The sequence below is a fragment of the Nomascus leucogenys genome, chromosome 3 (assembly GCF_006542625.1).
Source record: "Nomascus leucogenys isolate Asia chromosome 3, Asia_NLE_v1, whole genome shotgun sequence".
In the NCBI taxonomy this organism is placed as follows: Eukaryota; Metazoa; Chordata; class Mammalia; order Primates; family Hylobatidae; genus Nomascus; species Nomascus leucogenys.
The window spans coordinates 128,366,263-128,381,295 of record NC_044383.1 but is presented as its reverse complement, the minus strand read 5'-3'; the positions used below and the strand labels follow the sequence as shown (position 1 = coordinate 128,381,295).

The following is a 15,033-nucleotide window of genomic DNA, read 5'->3' as shown; positions in this document are numbered from 1 at the left end:
GGGTTTGTCTTTGGTTCTCCTCCATTCTGTTTTTTTTTTTCCATCTTCTTTACTTACTGAATACTATGATATTGCAAGTACAAACAATGCCAAAGAAGAAAGAACAGTAAGAACAGTGCCAAAGAGCACATATTCTACTTGCTGAAAATAAAAAGAAAACTCCTTAAAGAATTAAAAAGAATTTAAAAGTGGTAGACAATTTTGTGTCTGTGAAAGTCTCAGAGTTAGTATGTCCCCATTAAAGTCTAGAGCTCCCCAGGTTTATCTTGTCCAAGACAGTTACCCACCCAACCTCTAGGTCTAGTTCATTATTAAAAGTACCTGCTAAAATTGGAAGCACACAGAAGAAACTTTACAGGTAAAACAGTTAAAACTATGTGCACAAAACAAAACAGACTGTATAACACACACACACACACATACACACACACACACACACACACACACACACACTCCATGATTGGAGGTCTTCGAGGTTTCTGGTACAAATTCCTCAATACTGAGATTCCTTCATGTCCCGATTACTAGTGATAGGGGAATTTGAAGGACAGCTAGGTTTATCTTTGGACAATTAATTACTAAGAGAGTCATTTGGTTCTTACAGCATTAACACACTGGTCCTAGTTCTGCTCTTTGAGATACTTAGAAGAAGTCTGTTATCACTTCCAGATGACCACTCTCCAGATATCTAAAGGCTAGTATCTTATTCCTACTGACTTTATTACTTTAAAGTAAATGTGCCATTTCTCTACATCCATTTTTAATGCAACAATGCAACAAAATTTGTAATTAAAAAACAAATTGATACACAAAAGCAAGAATGTTGTGGCTGACACAAAGGGAGTTCACAGTCGCAGCCCACCTCTAAAGAGGTTTCACTCACTCAGTATTGACAGGGACTGCTCCAAAAATTCCTCAGATAGCTTGAGACTCATCAGTATGCTGGTGTGCCTCGTCTAAATATTCTCTGTTCACCAACCCTCTCTACATTATGACAATCATGCCTGGAGACAAGCATGATCTGACCAATAAAAAGTAGGACTCCTGACGTCTCCCTCTTCCTAATATCATTTAAGTGGTGTCAGTTTCATTAGTGGTCCCATCACACTGCTGGGTCACTTGAGATTGTCACTGTGGTGACAAGGCAGGTCATTCCCATTCTACGTTTATGTAATTGGCTTTATGACCACTCAATGTATGATTTCATATTGAACAACATCGAATGCAGGCCATCCAAAGGTGTATGAAGAAAATTATCTAGAAAGTTGCCTCAAGGAAATATCTATATAAAACTTTCTAAACTTTATTTATTCACTCACATTGACTCTAATCTGAGGTCTGAAATGGAAAAACAGCCTTTTAGCTGACAGCTTCAGACAGTAATTTGGAGCACTTTGATTCTGAGTGAAACACACATACACACGTTTATCATTATAAGCAAAATGGTCTGTACAATTAGAATGTTATTTTTGACCTTTAAGATACACTTAGTAATTTTCAATACACAATACTAAATTTTTTTTTAAAAGTGTACATTCATAAAAGGATTATTTTTCTAGACATTTGAAAGTCCTTTGACCAAACTTTAACTCTTATAGACTGCAATGTAATTGATAATAATTGTTCATTTTATGATAAGAAAAATTAACACATACTACTAAATAATAACTGTTCATTTTAGGATAAGAAAAATTAACATATAAGCAAACAAAAAAGCACAAGATTATTTTTACACAATCACCTGCCTTCCAGAACTATGCCCTGGGCTAGAAAGTACACAATTCAGGCCAGATTTTACTTTCAGAAACATTTCCCCTTGCAGCTGTTGATGTCTTATAGATATCAGAATAACACTGTGCTTTGAAACGATCTGCTGATATCATTGATTTTCAGGAAAAGGGAGGCTCCTCCCGCACTGCTCGTGACTAAGACGATCTGTGTGGAAACAGGCTCTTGGTTGCTTAGAAATGTATTGGATCTTGGCTGTTTCCCACTCTACTTGAATCCATAACCCTCTGTCTGCTTGACATATCATCATTCATCTTCAGAGTCATGGAGTGTTAGGCCACAAAAAAGAAGTTATTATCTGAAACTCCTTTTATAGATTCCTATTAAGTGAAGAAAGAGCCAGAGTAACAGTTAAGTAACTAACAAAATTTAAATATTTATACACTTATACGCCTCTCTGGTCATTTTTTATGGCTTTTTTTAAGAAAAGAAATTCATCAGTTTTTTTTCAGATGACTAAAGTAACACCTGATCATTGTAAAAAGGCAAAAAAATTCAGAGGTGTATAAAGTTCCATCGTCATCCCTCCTGTTTCTCCAAACTGTGCCTCCAAGATAACCCATTTTAGAAGCCTGATGAGTATCATTCCATGTTTTGTTAACATGTTTACAAAGTCTTATATAAACATAGATACATAACGCATCCAGGTTTGTAATGTAAGCTATTACAAATCTAAGATAATTTTATCTTGTTCTACAATACAAACTTCTGGGCTCAAGCTATCCTCCCACTTCTGCCTCCTTAAGTGCTAGGATTACAGGTGTGAGCCAAAGTGCCTGATTATAATTTGCTTTTTAATTCAACATTATTATCATGAATAGCATTCCAAACCAACAGGCAGTTTGACCACATTGTTTTGAGACACTGCACAGTATTCCACGGAATAAATGTAATATAATGCACATAACCATCCCCCTTTCAGTGAACAATGCCTTTTCCAGTTTGCTATTGCAATGCTAGTTAACATAGTGATACAGATTTCTCTACATATTTATGTTTTTTATTTTATAGAGTATATGCCTACATGTGACAGTGGTACACACATATGTACAATGTACACATTCTTAATTTTTTTATGTTACCTAATTACTCTCCCAAAAGAGTCAACAGTGTCAGTGTATGCTCTTTTCCCAACAATTTTGATTGTATTGGATGTTGTCAACTTTTCTAAATGGTTTCGAGATAGTAGGTGAAAATAAATCGCATTTTATTGTTTTAAGGCATACTTCTATGGCATGAGTGTAAATATTCTAAATTGTTATTTTATTTTAGCTCTTATTAAAGGTTATAATCATCACTTGTCAAGACACAGTGAGCTATTTTTCCACACTACTTTTGAAAATACAGAAGGTCAGAAAACTCACATATTTCTTTTTCAAGTGTCCCATGAAATACAAATGTTAACTTACCTACTAGCAAACTTAATACTGCAATTCTGTTATAAGAATTAAACTACGGATGTTGTTGGAATCAAACCATAAGATTCTAATTTTAATCATCTGAACTACGTGTCAATTGTAACAACCAAAAGAGATCTGCCAATCTCCTAACCTAGCTATCACAGTCAAATTAACAAAACATTAACAAACAAGACAACAACCAAAATCTATGCAGATTATCACTAAGAATATGATATGATCCAGTGGAGCTCCTTCGACTTGAGGGATAGGGAAGGATTATGTGAGGTGGTAATAATTAAACTGAGATCTGAGTGTCAAAAAGAACCAGGTGAGGGAGAAGAGGAGCCTAGGAAGGCATAGACAAGGAATAGAAAGGCCAATGTGTCTACAAAATAGTGAGAGTGGGAGAGAATAGGAGGATAGAAGGAGGAATTTTAAAGATTAAAAGAGAAGTAGATTTGAGGATAGGAGATAGGAACTAGGAGTCCTGTTTGCACATTCGAAGTTTAAGGCCTATTATAAATCCAAGGGTAGATGAGGATCAGCAACTCAAAGAGATGGCTCTAGGGGCCAGGAAGGGGCCAGGATGGACAATACAGATTTAGCGGACACTGGCATCAAGATGCCATTTAAAGCAACTTGAGATCATCTAGGGGTTATCCAGAGAAGCAAAAATTAGTCAACGAATGTGTAAACAGGGATATAACATCAGTTAAGCACTAAATAGTCTTCAAAAACGTAGCAGTATTACACTTTGATTTATGCAAAAAAATATTTTAAATATCAGATATATCCAAAGTTGTACTATGCACTATTTTAAATGGCTTGGGAGTTCATTATAAGGAACGCCATGCTGAGTCATCTTATGAGGCAAAAAATTTACATTAAAATACCAATAATATCCTCTAAAGAGTGTTTATGAATTCAGATATTTACCTGTGAGGTGGTGGCATTTTAAGTGAGTCATTATTAGAGTGATATAGGTATTAATACAAAATGTTCTGGCCTCAAAAGTGAACACAGAAAACTATCTGTCACAAAACCTTATCTGACACACACAAAAAAGTTTAATAATGCAGGAAATAACAAATAAATAAGAAAATCTTGTGTGAGAAAGTAACTTAACAAGTGTAAGTGCTTTGATTCTGGTGACCTTGAGAATGAGTGCCTCCTTAAATTTTGTACCCCAGGTGATTCTCTTCCCTCAGCCTGGTCCCAGACAAGTTGGTTCCTTTTCTTTAGCCTAAAAACACGAGCTTTATTTATTCAAATGATTAAAATTCAAGAATGTGCATATATTAATTAAAATGTTGACATCTAAAAGTCCAAATTGGAGGTGCTGTGGTTTCAAGAAGCCTTAAAAATATACAAATACGTGACCTAACAAAAATGAAAGTAAACAGACTTCAACTAATAATGTTAATCTCATAATTTATCTCATATCATGTCATTGATTCTTAGAGAGTCACTTTTGAAAGTAGTTCAACACCATACATCATAAAATCTATCTTTAATTTTTCAATCTGTTTACAAGTGTGTTTCCTTGAATAATGACAGTAATAATGAAAATGGCTTTACAATAAAATTCTAACAAATACAAACACAAAATTCACTGAAAGATCTGTTCTGTTTTGAAGCCATTAAATAAGTGCCAGGGATTTTCCAAGTAAGTAATTGAAACTCTTAAAACACTTGGAGGCTTGGAAAAAAAAGTTTTCACATCTCAATACAAGTTTAATTTCTTGACGCGTGAATAAGCAATTTTAGCAGAATAATCTATTTCCATGATGTTTAAATTGTATTATTTATGATAATATAGATACATTATAAATTGAAATTAATAAATCTTGATTAAATTCCAAGTAATAAATACATAAGACTTCAAGAATTATGATTTTCTTAATTGGCATTTTAGCTTTATTCTAAAGGAAAACATAATAAGCCTAATACATACACCATGAGAAAACAAAGAGTAAAACAGAATGGACTTAAATAAATTTGCTCAGTTCAGTGACAAAACCAGAAAATGAAGAAACAGTTTACTTTTAAACATCATTCACATTCCTCAGCCTCTAACTGGCTTATTCATATAATTTGCTGTTTACAGAAAATTTAGTTTTTTTAACAGCCACCAAGATCTTATTTCAAAGTTCAAAAAAATGTAATTAGAAAAAATAGATACTTTAATTCCAAAAATGCTATAATTAAAATTAACTTTTTCATATCAAGTAAATTACACTGCATAGTCTAAAACTTAATTTCCAATTCCTAATTCATATTGCAACATGCTAATAAAATGAGGATGAATGAAACTAGCAAAGCCTGTACTTTCCATAAATAACTATATGAAAACTTGAAAAGAGAAGTACTGTATATTTATTCAACAGTAGAAGAAACAGCTAGGACTTTTTAAATGCGATTTATGTAGTTATCTCATCACTCAATATGGGCTAAGTAAATAAATAAAAGACAACAAAGATTAAAGAAATAAACTCATTAGAAAATAAAACAATGATCAAAGAAATAGTATTCACACAAAATTCAAAGAGGACAGACAAATCATAAACAGAAAAAAAAACACCCTATAAGGATAGAAACAGGAAAAAAAAAAGGCAGTAAGTAAAAGTAAGGCAACGTAAATAAGTAGCATGCTTACACTGCAGACAATGTCATCATGATTAAATTTGAGACGTGAAAGAGAAAGAGTCTTACCTGAGTGAGGAATACATATGATATATAAAGCAAATAAGAACAGAAGAGGACTGGGCTTCCATTTCCAATGGCAGCTCCACATTCGATCTGAGCGAAACATCCTGCAAAGAAAGAAAATGGCAATTAGGACATTCAACATTCAGTAAAGCATTATGACAAATAAAGTAAAACTATAGGTTTCCAGTAGGGACTGGAACATAAACCTTTTTCATCCTTGCTTCCAAATAGAGGAGGAACTTAAAAGATGATGACGACCTGATCACTTCCTTCAAGCTAATTAGCAAAAGAAAATAAATCTATGCATTTTATTTGCCACATGGTAGCACTTTCCTTATCAAAATATATATAATAGGTGATTTCTGCATGAAGATGGGTAGTCAGACAATTCAAAAAAATTATTTATTAAAAAATAAAGCAATGTTAGCTTCAGCCTCACCAGACTCATGTTCATCTGGGTAGAAGAAGGATGTTTCTATCAACCTTCCTTATAATCTCCCAGAAATTTAGACTGTAAGGAAATGTTTTCCTTAATGTCTGTTGCTTTACAAATGGAAATATTTAAAATAAAACCAAATTGCCCAAACTCTGTTCTATCCCCTAAAGTGATACACTGAAGCATTAACATTCCAAAAAAGGTAAAGTCTTTATATATAAAATAGCTATCAATGTTTTTAAATGGCTATTAAACACCAGGTATTACAGAAAGTAGTAAATGACATTAGATGGAGAGGTGGTGCTTTGAAAACTCAACAATCCTTCTGCACAACGTACTCATTTAATTCTGAAAATTATATTTAATAATGATTTACAAAGGAACATTCATTCATATTATATTGTCTCAAAACAATGGTATAATACAGTTCATTGAATCAGCACCATCAAAAAAAGGCAAACCAGCAAAGAAGGAAGAAATTACAAAAGTCAGTCATCAAAAGGGACCATAAGTGGACTGATGAGCAGAAGAGTTGTGAGGCAGGAAGGTAAGTAAGCAATAGTCAGAAATCTCCAGGAGACCTGAAAATCCCCTAAGAAAGAGTTACTTTGCCTATAAGTAGTAACTGAGACTCATTTTATCAAGGAGCAACTAATAAGATACTTTAGGGTTACAGTAATATCTACCCTAAAGCCTGAAGTTTGCTTACCTGAGTAAAATGTGTAATACTAAACAGAAAAGCAGAAAGAGAAATACTCAAATGAGCAAAATTAGACATTAAAGGACTTCTGCACTTGCCTCAAGCCTGCATTTTTAATCTTTAAGAGACCATCTCCATCTCATAGCCAAGAGAACAAGCTTAGAGTGAGACATTACTTATGAACTATGCTGCAAACCTTGGGAAATTGCTTGATCGCCTTGTGCCTCCTATTTCTTACCTGTAAAACAAGGAACAGCAATGAACCTAGTCCACAGTGTTGCTGAGATGATTACATAAGACGACGCCTTTCAAGGACAGTTCCTGACACTCAGCAAGTGCTCAATAAATATTAGCTATTATTATTATTACTATCATTCCAGGCATTCTCATTTAAGTGGTGTTATTCTGCCACCATGAAATCAAAGGAAAAGACTCAAGCAAGAGTAAACAAGATTAATCTCACATGCCAACACCAATCAATTGACTTTATGGTCATTTCTGGGATCACCTGGGCCAGAAATGAAATTGGTTATTCATGTTTGCTATGAATAAAGAAATGTTAAGTGTCTGAAACTCAAGCCATGTTTTAGTATTCACCAAACTAGAAGTTCTAGAATCATGCAGCTCTCCTGATGAAATTCTAAACTAGGAAAATTCAAAACTAGGAAAAGGTTAAGATTTGAAGAGTATCTGTTGTTTGCAAGCTATGTTTTCAAATCCATCCATCCAAAATATTTGAGATTAAAAGAAGTACTGCTAATGAGAAGTATGTTTTAGTAGGTAAGAAATTAGTAATTATAATAATGGATGTGGACTCTCGAACAGCACCAACTTACCTCCTGGTGCCTCTATAAATTGTGTGGTTTGCAGGGCAAGTACTTAAACCCTTAGTCTTTTCTTCTGTAAATAGGATATTACCTGCCAAAAAGAACTTGAAATAACAGTACAGGGTAATCTGTAGGGGCTTTTAAAACGGTAGGTGACAAACTTCCGTCCCATAGAAAGTTCACTTATTTGAAAGAATAGGCCTGTTTCCTACTGATGCTGGATGAATGAGTATGCTTTTAAAACAAAAGCACAATTATATATTCAAAGAAATTTAGAGCTAGAAGAACCAATGCTGAAGTCTAATCTAACCTTTTCATTTCACAAAAAAAGGAAACTTAGGTCTAGAAAAATAGACAGACCAATCAAACCTGGCTGTCACCCTTACAGATATTAACAGAAGGATGTATCAGCTCAATAGAATTCCCAGCTTCTTACACTTTTTGACATATGACAATTATCTTTCGTCAGCATGTGAATAATGGCTCTCTCTTAGATTCATGTAATCTCTAAATAATACTCATAGATTCCTGCTCATTAGTTTGGCCACAAAACACTGTTTATGTGCTCAGGCAACTTCTTTGCTACAAAAGGTTTCAGCATTTAGGGATTCCATATTCAATTCTGAAGCAGTCTTATCAAAGCTGCCTGCAATCCTATCAGTTGCAAATGATGACCATGGCTTAAGGCATTCCATGTCTCCAGACTCTATCACTTCAGACAGAAAAGAAACCCAACAAGGCAAGCACTTGTAACTAAACAAACCATAGGACAGGCCAACTTTCATCCACTTTACTGTTTACTGAAGAAGATAAACAAATAAATTAAGAATAGAACAGAGGAAGGAAAGTACTATGTGTTTTCTCAGGGGATCACTTAGCAAAGATACATCCCTGAGATTTAAATAACTATCTCCCAAGAATGGAAAATCCTGAACAGGGTTACTAAGGTTCTAAATAGGAACTAGGAGGAAAAAAAACACACACAAAAGTACACTCTTACACCATTTTGATTGTGGCCTTAAAGTTTTATTGAAGACAGCAGGAACATTTTTTAAGTAAAAGACAGTCATAGACTCCTATATTTGGAAGGAATCTAAAGATTATGCAGAAAAACCTATCATCTTACAGGTGAAAAACGAAGATACTAAACTACTCGCCCAAGATCATAAGATCAGTGGTGTCAGAGGCAAAAGATCCTTTTTGTCACTTGGCTTCCAACCTAGTGTCCTTTTTGAGAACCACACTACCTCTGTTGCAAACTTGTTCCCTTTTTCAATCTACATAGGCTACAAAATACAATTTGCTTGAGTCCTGTTTCCGGAAGCTTTAGAATGTAACCCTTCTATAGAATTGCTTTAAATGTGGATATGATTCCTTGTAGGCATTATTTTATCCAAATGGATCACCGAAATAATCTTAAAAACCTACCACTTTCCACCTCTCTACTCCTACTGGTTTCCCCAAAAGTCACAATTTAAAGAGAAATTAGTGAAGAAATTTTGATATTAGTGGAGAAATTGAAATGATACTAATGCAATCAATACCAGCAACTGTCAGAAACAACTGCTCTCGCCATATCCCAACTCTGTTTCTATGGCAAATCTTTTCATAAAAGGGACTGGGGAATGGCAGAGAAAATACCTTAATTCTTCCAGAGTGAAAAGAACAGTAATTTGGTTTATTCAAGTCTGCTCATAATCGTTTTTCTTTTTTTTTTTTTTTTGGTTAAAGATCATGTTCCTGAGCCAAAGCAATGTATTAAAAAAAAAAAAAAGTGCTATTCTATTAACTCAATTTAAGTATCTTTATTAAGTTGGGTGTACCTCCACTTCAAAAAGGCTGATTTATTCCTCAACCCTGCACAAATCTTAAACTTTATTTGAACAGTAACCTGCATAACTGGCTTATACTAGAGGTGAGAGTAAAACTCAGCCTTAAGAATTACATACATAGGTACACAAGAATGAGTACACGTGAAACTTGGGAAATCTGAAAAGGAGAAGTAAATTGTGTCAATATACTGGTTTTAATATTGCACTATAGGTTTTCCAAATGCTACCATTGGGGGAACTGGGTGAAAGGTATACGGGATCTCTATTTTTTGGCAACTATATTTGAAGTTAGAAATATATTTAAAATTTCAATTGAAAAATTAAACTCTTAAGCCCTTATGTATACAACTTGTTCTCACATGGTTCAGAAAAATATTGTGTGTGTGTGTGTGTGTGTACAGGAGGGGCTGGTTGAGGGGGCAGGAAAAGAGGAACGGGAATGATTGAACAAATGGGGCCAATAATTAGAATAGGTGATTCTGGGTAAAAGGTATAGAGATGTGTTCTTTACATTACTTTTATCTTGAAAACTTCCTGTAGATTTAAAATGATTTCTAAAAGAGTTAAAAAATTCACATTTACATTGAAACGTATCATTGTTTTCATGTCACGGCCCTCTCCTCACTATTGAGTATTATTGCTTTAATCACTGTCACTTTGATAAAAGAAGTTGCATCTCATTTGAATTTCCATTATTCGGATTGTCATGTTCAAGTCATTTGTATGGTTTTCTATTACAAATATAAATATTTTCTTCATTGATTTGTGATTTCTTAACGACTTATTTTAAATATGTTAAACTTTTGTCATATTTGCTCTGTTTTAAATAAATAAATCTTGAAGCTTTTTTTTAAGGCATTCCAGATAATTCCATTTCTAGTAATGCTTATAAAGGAAAGTAAGATGACACTCAGGTAGCCACATTTTTTGATCAATATACCTTTATATGGCACCACCCCAGTCAACTAGTATGCATCTTAACATCATCCAATGTAGATAATAATCTCATCCAATTAGAAATGAAAATTGAAAGATACAGTTTCTGCCCATGCATACCACAAACATTGAACAAAGTCTTTTCTATTTAGTCTAAATTCTAAATAGACTGTAGAAACTTTTAATCATCCCATCAGAAACGTAAACTCTGTAAGATATTTAGGCCGTTAGAAAAATGGTCAGGTTTTAAAAAGCGGTCATTAGTTTATTTTTAATATGTAAACTAATTCTCTTTCAAATCATTATTTCCAGACATCAGAGTCATGTGTCCAGTTAGGCTACAAAACTACAGGCTTCTAATATTTCCCATAAGCCAAGAGACAATAGCCTTATTCACCATTCATATTGAAAAAGCACAGTGTCATGTAATTTATATAAGCCATAAATGGAACAGTAGCTTCATGCAGCTTGAGACAAATTAATGCAAGTCTCACTACATCTACTAAATTTCTTAGGGTATGAAAAATATGCAGTCACTACAACCCCCAAATATATTCGTAAAGTCAATAATTAAAGAACTTGAGTATAACAATATACAAATACACTTTCTCCACAAGGAGGAGGCAGAAAATACACTTGAGTAGTTTCTGAACTTGAATCTATTAAAATTTAAAGGATAATATAGCTTATGTTACCCATTTTAACATTTTTCAACAAGATAGTAAGAATATTTATCTTGGAAAGGTTGGTAATTCTTTCCATATATTCTAACAAACCAGTATCTAAAAAGAATCAGACCATCCTAAACCACTCCATATGAATCGTAAACAGCAAAATGGAAAAAAATATACTTACCATCTGGTAAAAAATGAAAACTTTCAGTCAAAATAGCTCAATAAAGAATCTCAAATCCAGGTATCAAGCCCTATTTTCTATGTGATTTATATTCACGCTTTTACCCTATAATGACATGATTTTTTAATCACGAAGAATTCAAATGGACTATATAACTTAATTTCAAGATCAGGAAATTTTTACATTACCTGCTGATAAGTTTAACATCTTTTAAAAACAGGTATTTATACTTTTATGTGTAATATGCTTTTTTTCTCATAAGATCTAAATGCTTAGGAAAGCTGAAAAAAACTAGGCAAATATCTGCTGTTAAAATCCCTAGTATATTTTCAAGAAAAACTGAAGTTGAAAACAAGCTCATATTACTTCAAAATGTGTAGCCTGTATATGAGAACAAGTCTTATATGAAAATGCTGGCTGTATCCCAAAATAAATTTTTTCAAGTTATACCTTGCCGATTCCACTGGCATAAAGGAAACTTTAAAACTCCCAGGTGTGGAATTATTTCACATGCTGTTTCAGTAAAAATAAGTGGCTCATTTCTGATTACATCTCACAGTACCTGGAACAGAGTTAGAGAGTGCTAGGCTTGTGGGCACTATCCTTTCTTTCTCCTGTTTTAAAAATGTGTGTTGGGGAGTGGGGAAGTAGGGAATGGAAAGTGCAGGAAAGTCTGGAAAAAACAGGTCCAAGGGGGCAGGTCTTTCCCCATGTACTGAACTGAAAGAGTAAATTCATGTAGGATCCAGGAGTTGGGGGAAGGAGGGTTAAGTACCAAGTTCTAGAAATTGTTGTACATGAGTTAGTGGAAGGGGATAAAATGTCTGTCACGGTGTCCGCTCAAGATTAAGTAAAACACCAGAAGGAAAATTACCTATTACAGGAAAAAAGAAACTTCTTCGTTGGCCACAAAAATAAGCTTGGCCCTTTCGAGTACAATCTTTCTTTTCCCACTCTGGAAGGCCAGACGGTGCTTGGCGACCCTTTCTGGGGGTCGCTGTGCGCCACCTCACCATTAGGATGACAATTCTATGGAGGCAAAACCTTTTAGGTTTCTCTGTTTCAATGCCCCAATTCCCCCCGCCCCCCATAAGTCTATGGAAGTCCCCTCAGATCCTATCACGTAACGTGGCATAACCCCTAATTACTTCTTAATCTACAAAGCACACTGAAAACATTTTCTGCGCACCTTAAAAAAAATTCAAACACCCCAAAGATCCAAGAATAACTTCTACAGTCAATGGTGACAATGTGTAAAGTCAACATTTTCTCGGCATACCAGTACCTTCCAAGCCCCCAGGTGTTGATCCGGGAGAGCGCCTTCTTGGCAGGGCCAGGCCCCTGGACTGAGGAGCCGTGCCTGTTACTCCTTGTTTAATTTGAATTGAAGACAGGTTTTCCCCATTCTTGAAGCCCTGCCCTTCTTATTAGGCTTTACACCGCCCAAATGTGAGGTTTACCTCGCTGGGGGGAAAAAAAAAACAGCCACACACACATGTCACAACTCCACTTGGTAATAGTCCTACTCCTCAGTGCCTCGCGGGGCAAACTGAAGACAAACCGGTTATTCCCTCCGTGCAGTTGAAGTCCTTACAAAATCATTTCTCTTGAGGATGGGGTGGTCGGGGAGGGGGCGGCAGAAGGTGGACACAGATAAAAGAGTGAAGGAATTCCGAGCTGAAAGGTGAGACTTACATGTTGACATTACTGCGCCGAGGTCCCCTTTGGCCGCAAGATCATCCTCCACTACTTTCCCGCTCTGCTGCGGCTGCTCCACCCAGGGGGAACCCAGGCGCCCCAGCCGTGCACCGCGGCGGGACCCTCCTTTACGCCGTTTCTGGAGAGTTCATGGGCTTTCCCGACGGCGCAAGGTGAACCCTGGTCGCGGCAGCGTTCAGCGCAGGGCCTGCGGACGAGGAAGCAGGCTGGCGGCAGGTTCCTCCTCGCAGGGAAGTTGGCAGGGTGAGGACGAGAGGCTGAGGAAGTCGGGTGTGCGTGGGGCTGGTGCTGAGGAGACCGGGCCGGGCAGGGGTGCGCGTCGCAGGTCCTCGCCCCCGCTGGCGGGAGGCGGGACTTGGCCACCACTCTGGGGACTTGGGTCCCCCTCGCGGGCGCAGGCGGCTCTCCCCGGACCCGTGCGCTCCGCCCGCGCTTCCGGCGCCACGGCGTGACTGGAGCAGAGCTCAGGTGCGGCGGCCCCGGCGGCATGCGGCGTATGACCCGACTCCGGCTGCCCTGGTCTGGGCGCTCCGCGGCTGGGGCTGTCCCGAAGGCGCAGCTGCCCCACCCAGGATCTTCAACCTCAGGGCCGAAAGGGAGAAGTCGCCCTGCGGGGCGGGACAGGCGCTCTTGGAGTGAGCAGCGAAGGGAGAGTGGCGGGGGTCGGCGTGGGGTGGGCGTTGGGCGCAGAGCCGGGCTCAGCTCCCCGGCTGGGAGGGGACAGGGCGGACCCGGAGGTCGCCGAAACGCCGGGAGCGCTGAACCCGAGAGACCCTCGGCGAGAGAAAGGAGAAGCTGGGAAGGCAGGCGCTCCTGTGGCATCTCCCCAGCGTTTGCAGCCCACCCGAGTCCCCGCGCGGGTCCCCCCGCCACGCTCCTGGGCTGTGGCTTTGCTTCACTTTTCTGCCACTTTCTTTACTTAACTTTTCTGTCTTCTCTGACTAGTTCGCTTGCTCGAAAAAATGAAGGGTTGTTAACAGGGGGCTGGGAAGATGGTCACATAACATTTTATTGAGAGGGATTGATTTGCCAACATAAATCCAGCTGCTCGTTGGGGAAAGTTAGCTGCCTGCTCTCCAATGCTCCTGTAAAGTAGCTGCCTGGCAAAGGGATCTGGACACACCTCCTTGGGAATGAGAAGAGAGAAGGGCTCACACTTGGAAAGAGGTTTTCTTCCCATTGTGTACTGCCGGAGTTAGTCCACAAAATGCTAGAGGCAAACCTTCCGGTGCCAGGGCTGTATGCACATCCAGAACCTCAACAGCTCAGCTTGCACGGTGTACATACTGGCACATGCACAGGCCACACACAGAAGTGCCCTAACAATTATTTCACGCTGATTAGCTTATGATAGAGAACTGTTGGTGGGCGCGGGGGTGAGGAAGAGGTAAAGCAGGACTTACAGGCAGAAAGGAAGCTGGAACGCTGCCACCAATTCCAGAAACCTGAACATCTAGGGTGTGTTCTACTTGTCATTTTTATCAGTATTCATTTTGATGAGTAAACAGTATGATTAATAGAGACATTGAGTTGTAGCATTTAAGGGAAGCTAAAGTTCTTCTGACCAACTCTCTCACATTAACAGGTAGGGAAATGAGACTGACAAGATCTGAGGTCTGTGCACACTAGCTAGAGGTGACCAGGAGCTAAGATTAGGTTTCCAGACTCCCCTTTTGAGTCAGTCACTATTACACGATATAGTCCCAAAGAAATTTAAGGGCCACTCTTGGAATTTTTTAAAAGCAACATGTATTTCACAGTTTTGTGGGTCAAGAACCTGGATGTACCTTAGCTCAATGTCTCTCAGGAGGCCACAATTGGAGTGGTGACT

General features: G+C 37.5%; 1 protein-coding gene across 4 annotated transcripts in view; it reads right to left on the bottom strand.

Annotated features, from left to right (window-relative positions):
- Positions 1–13,659, bottom strand: part of ADGRG6 (adhesion G protein-coupled receptor G6) — a 142,666-nt gene extending 129,007 nt beyond the window's left edge. For 2 of the 4 annotated variants that reach the window (XM_030809766.1, XM_030809767.1), the window contains exons 1-2: positions 13,179–13,591; positions 5,901–6,001 (exon numbers count right to left, since the gene is read on the bottom strand). In XM_030809766.1, coding sequence (XP_030665626.1) covers positions 5,901–6,001; positions 13,179–13,180 — 103 coding nt within the window. In that variant the 5' untranslated portion in view covers positions 13,181–13,591. Of the gene's footprint in view, positions 1–5,900; positions 6,002–13,178 lie in introns of all 4 variants that reach the window. The other 2 variants (XM_030809765.1, XM_030809764.1) reach the window with 2 other exon arrangements.
- Between the last annotated feature and the right edge of the window lie 1,374 nt (positions 13,660–15,033).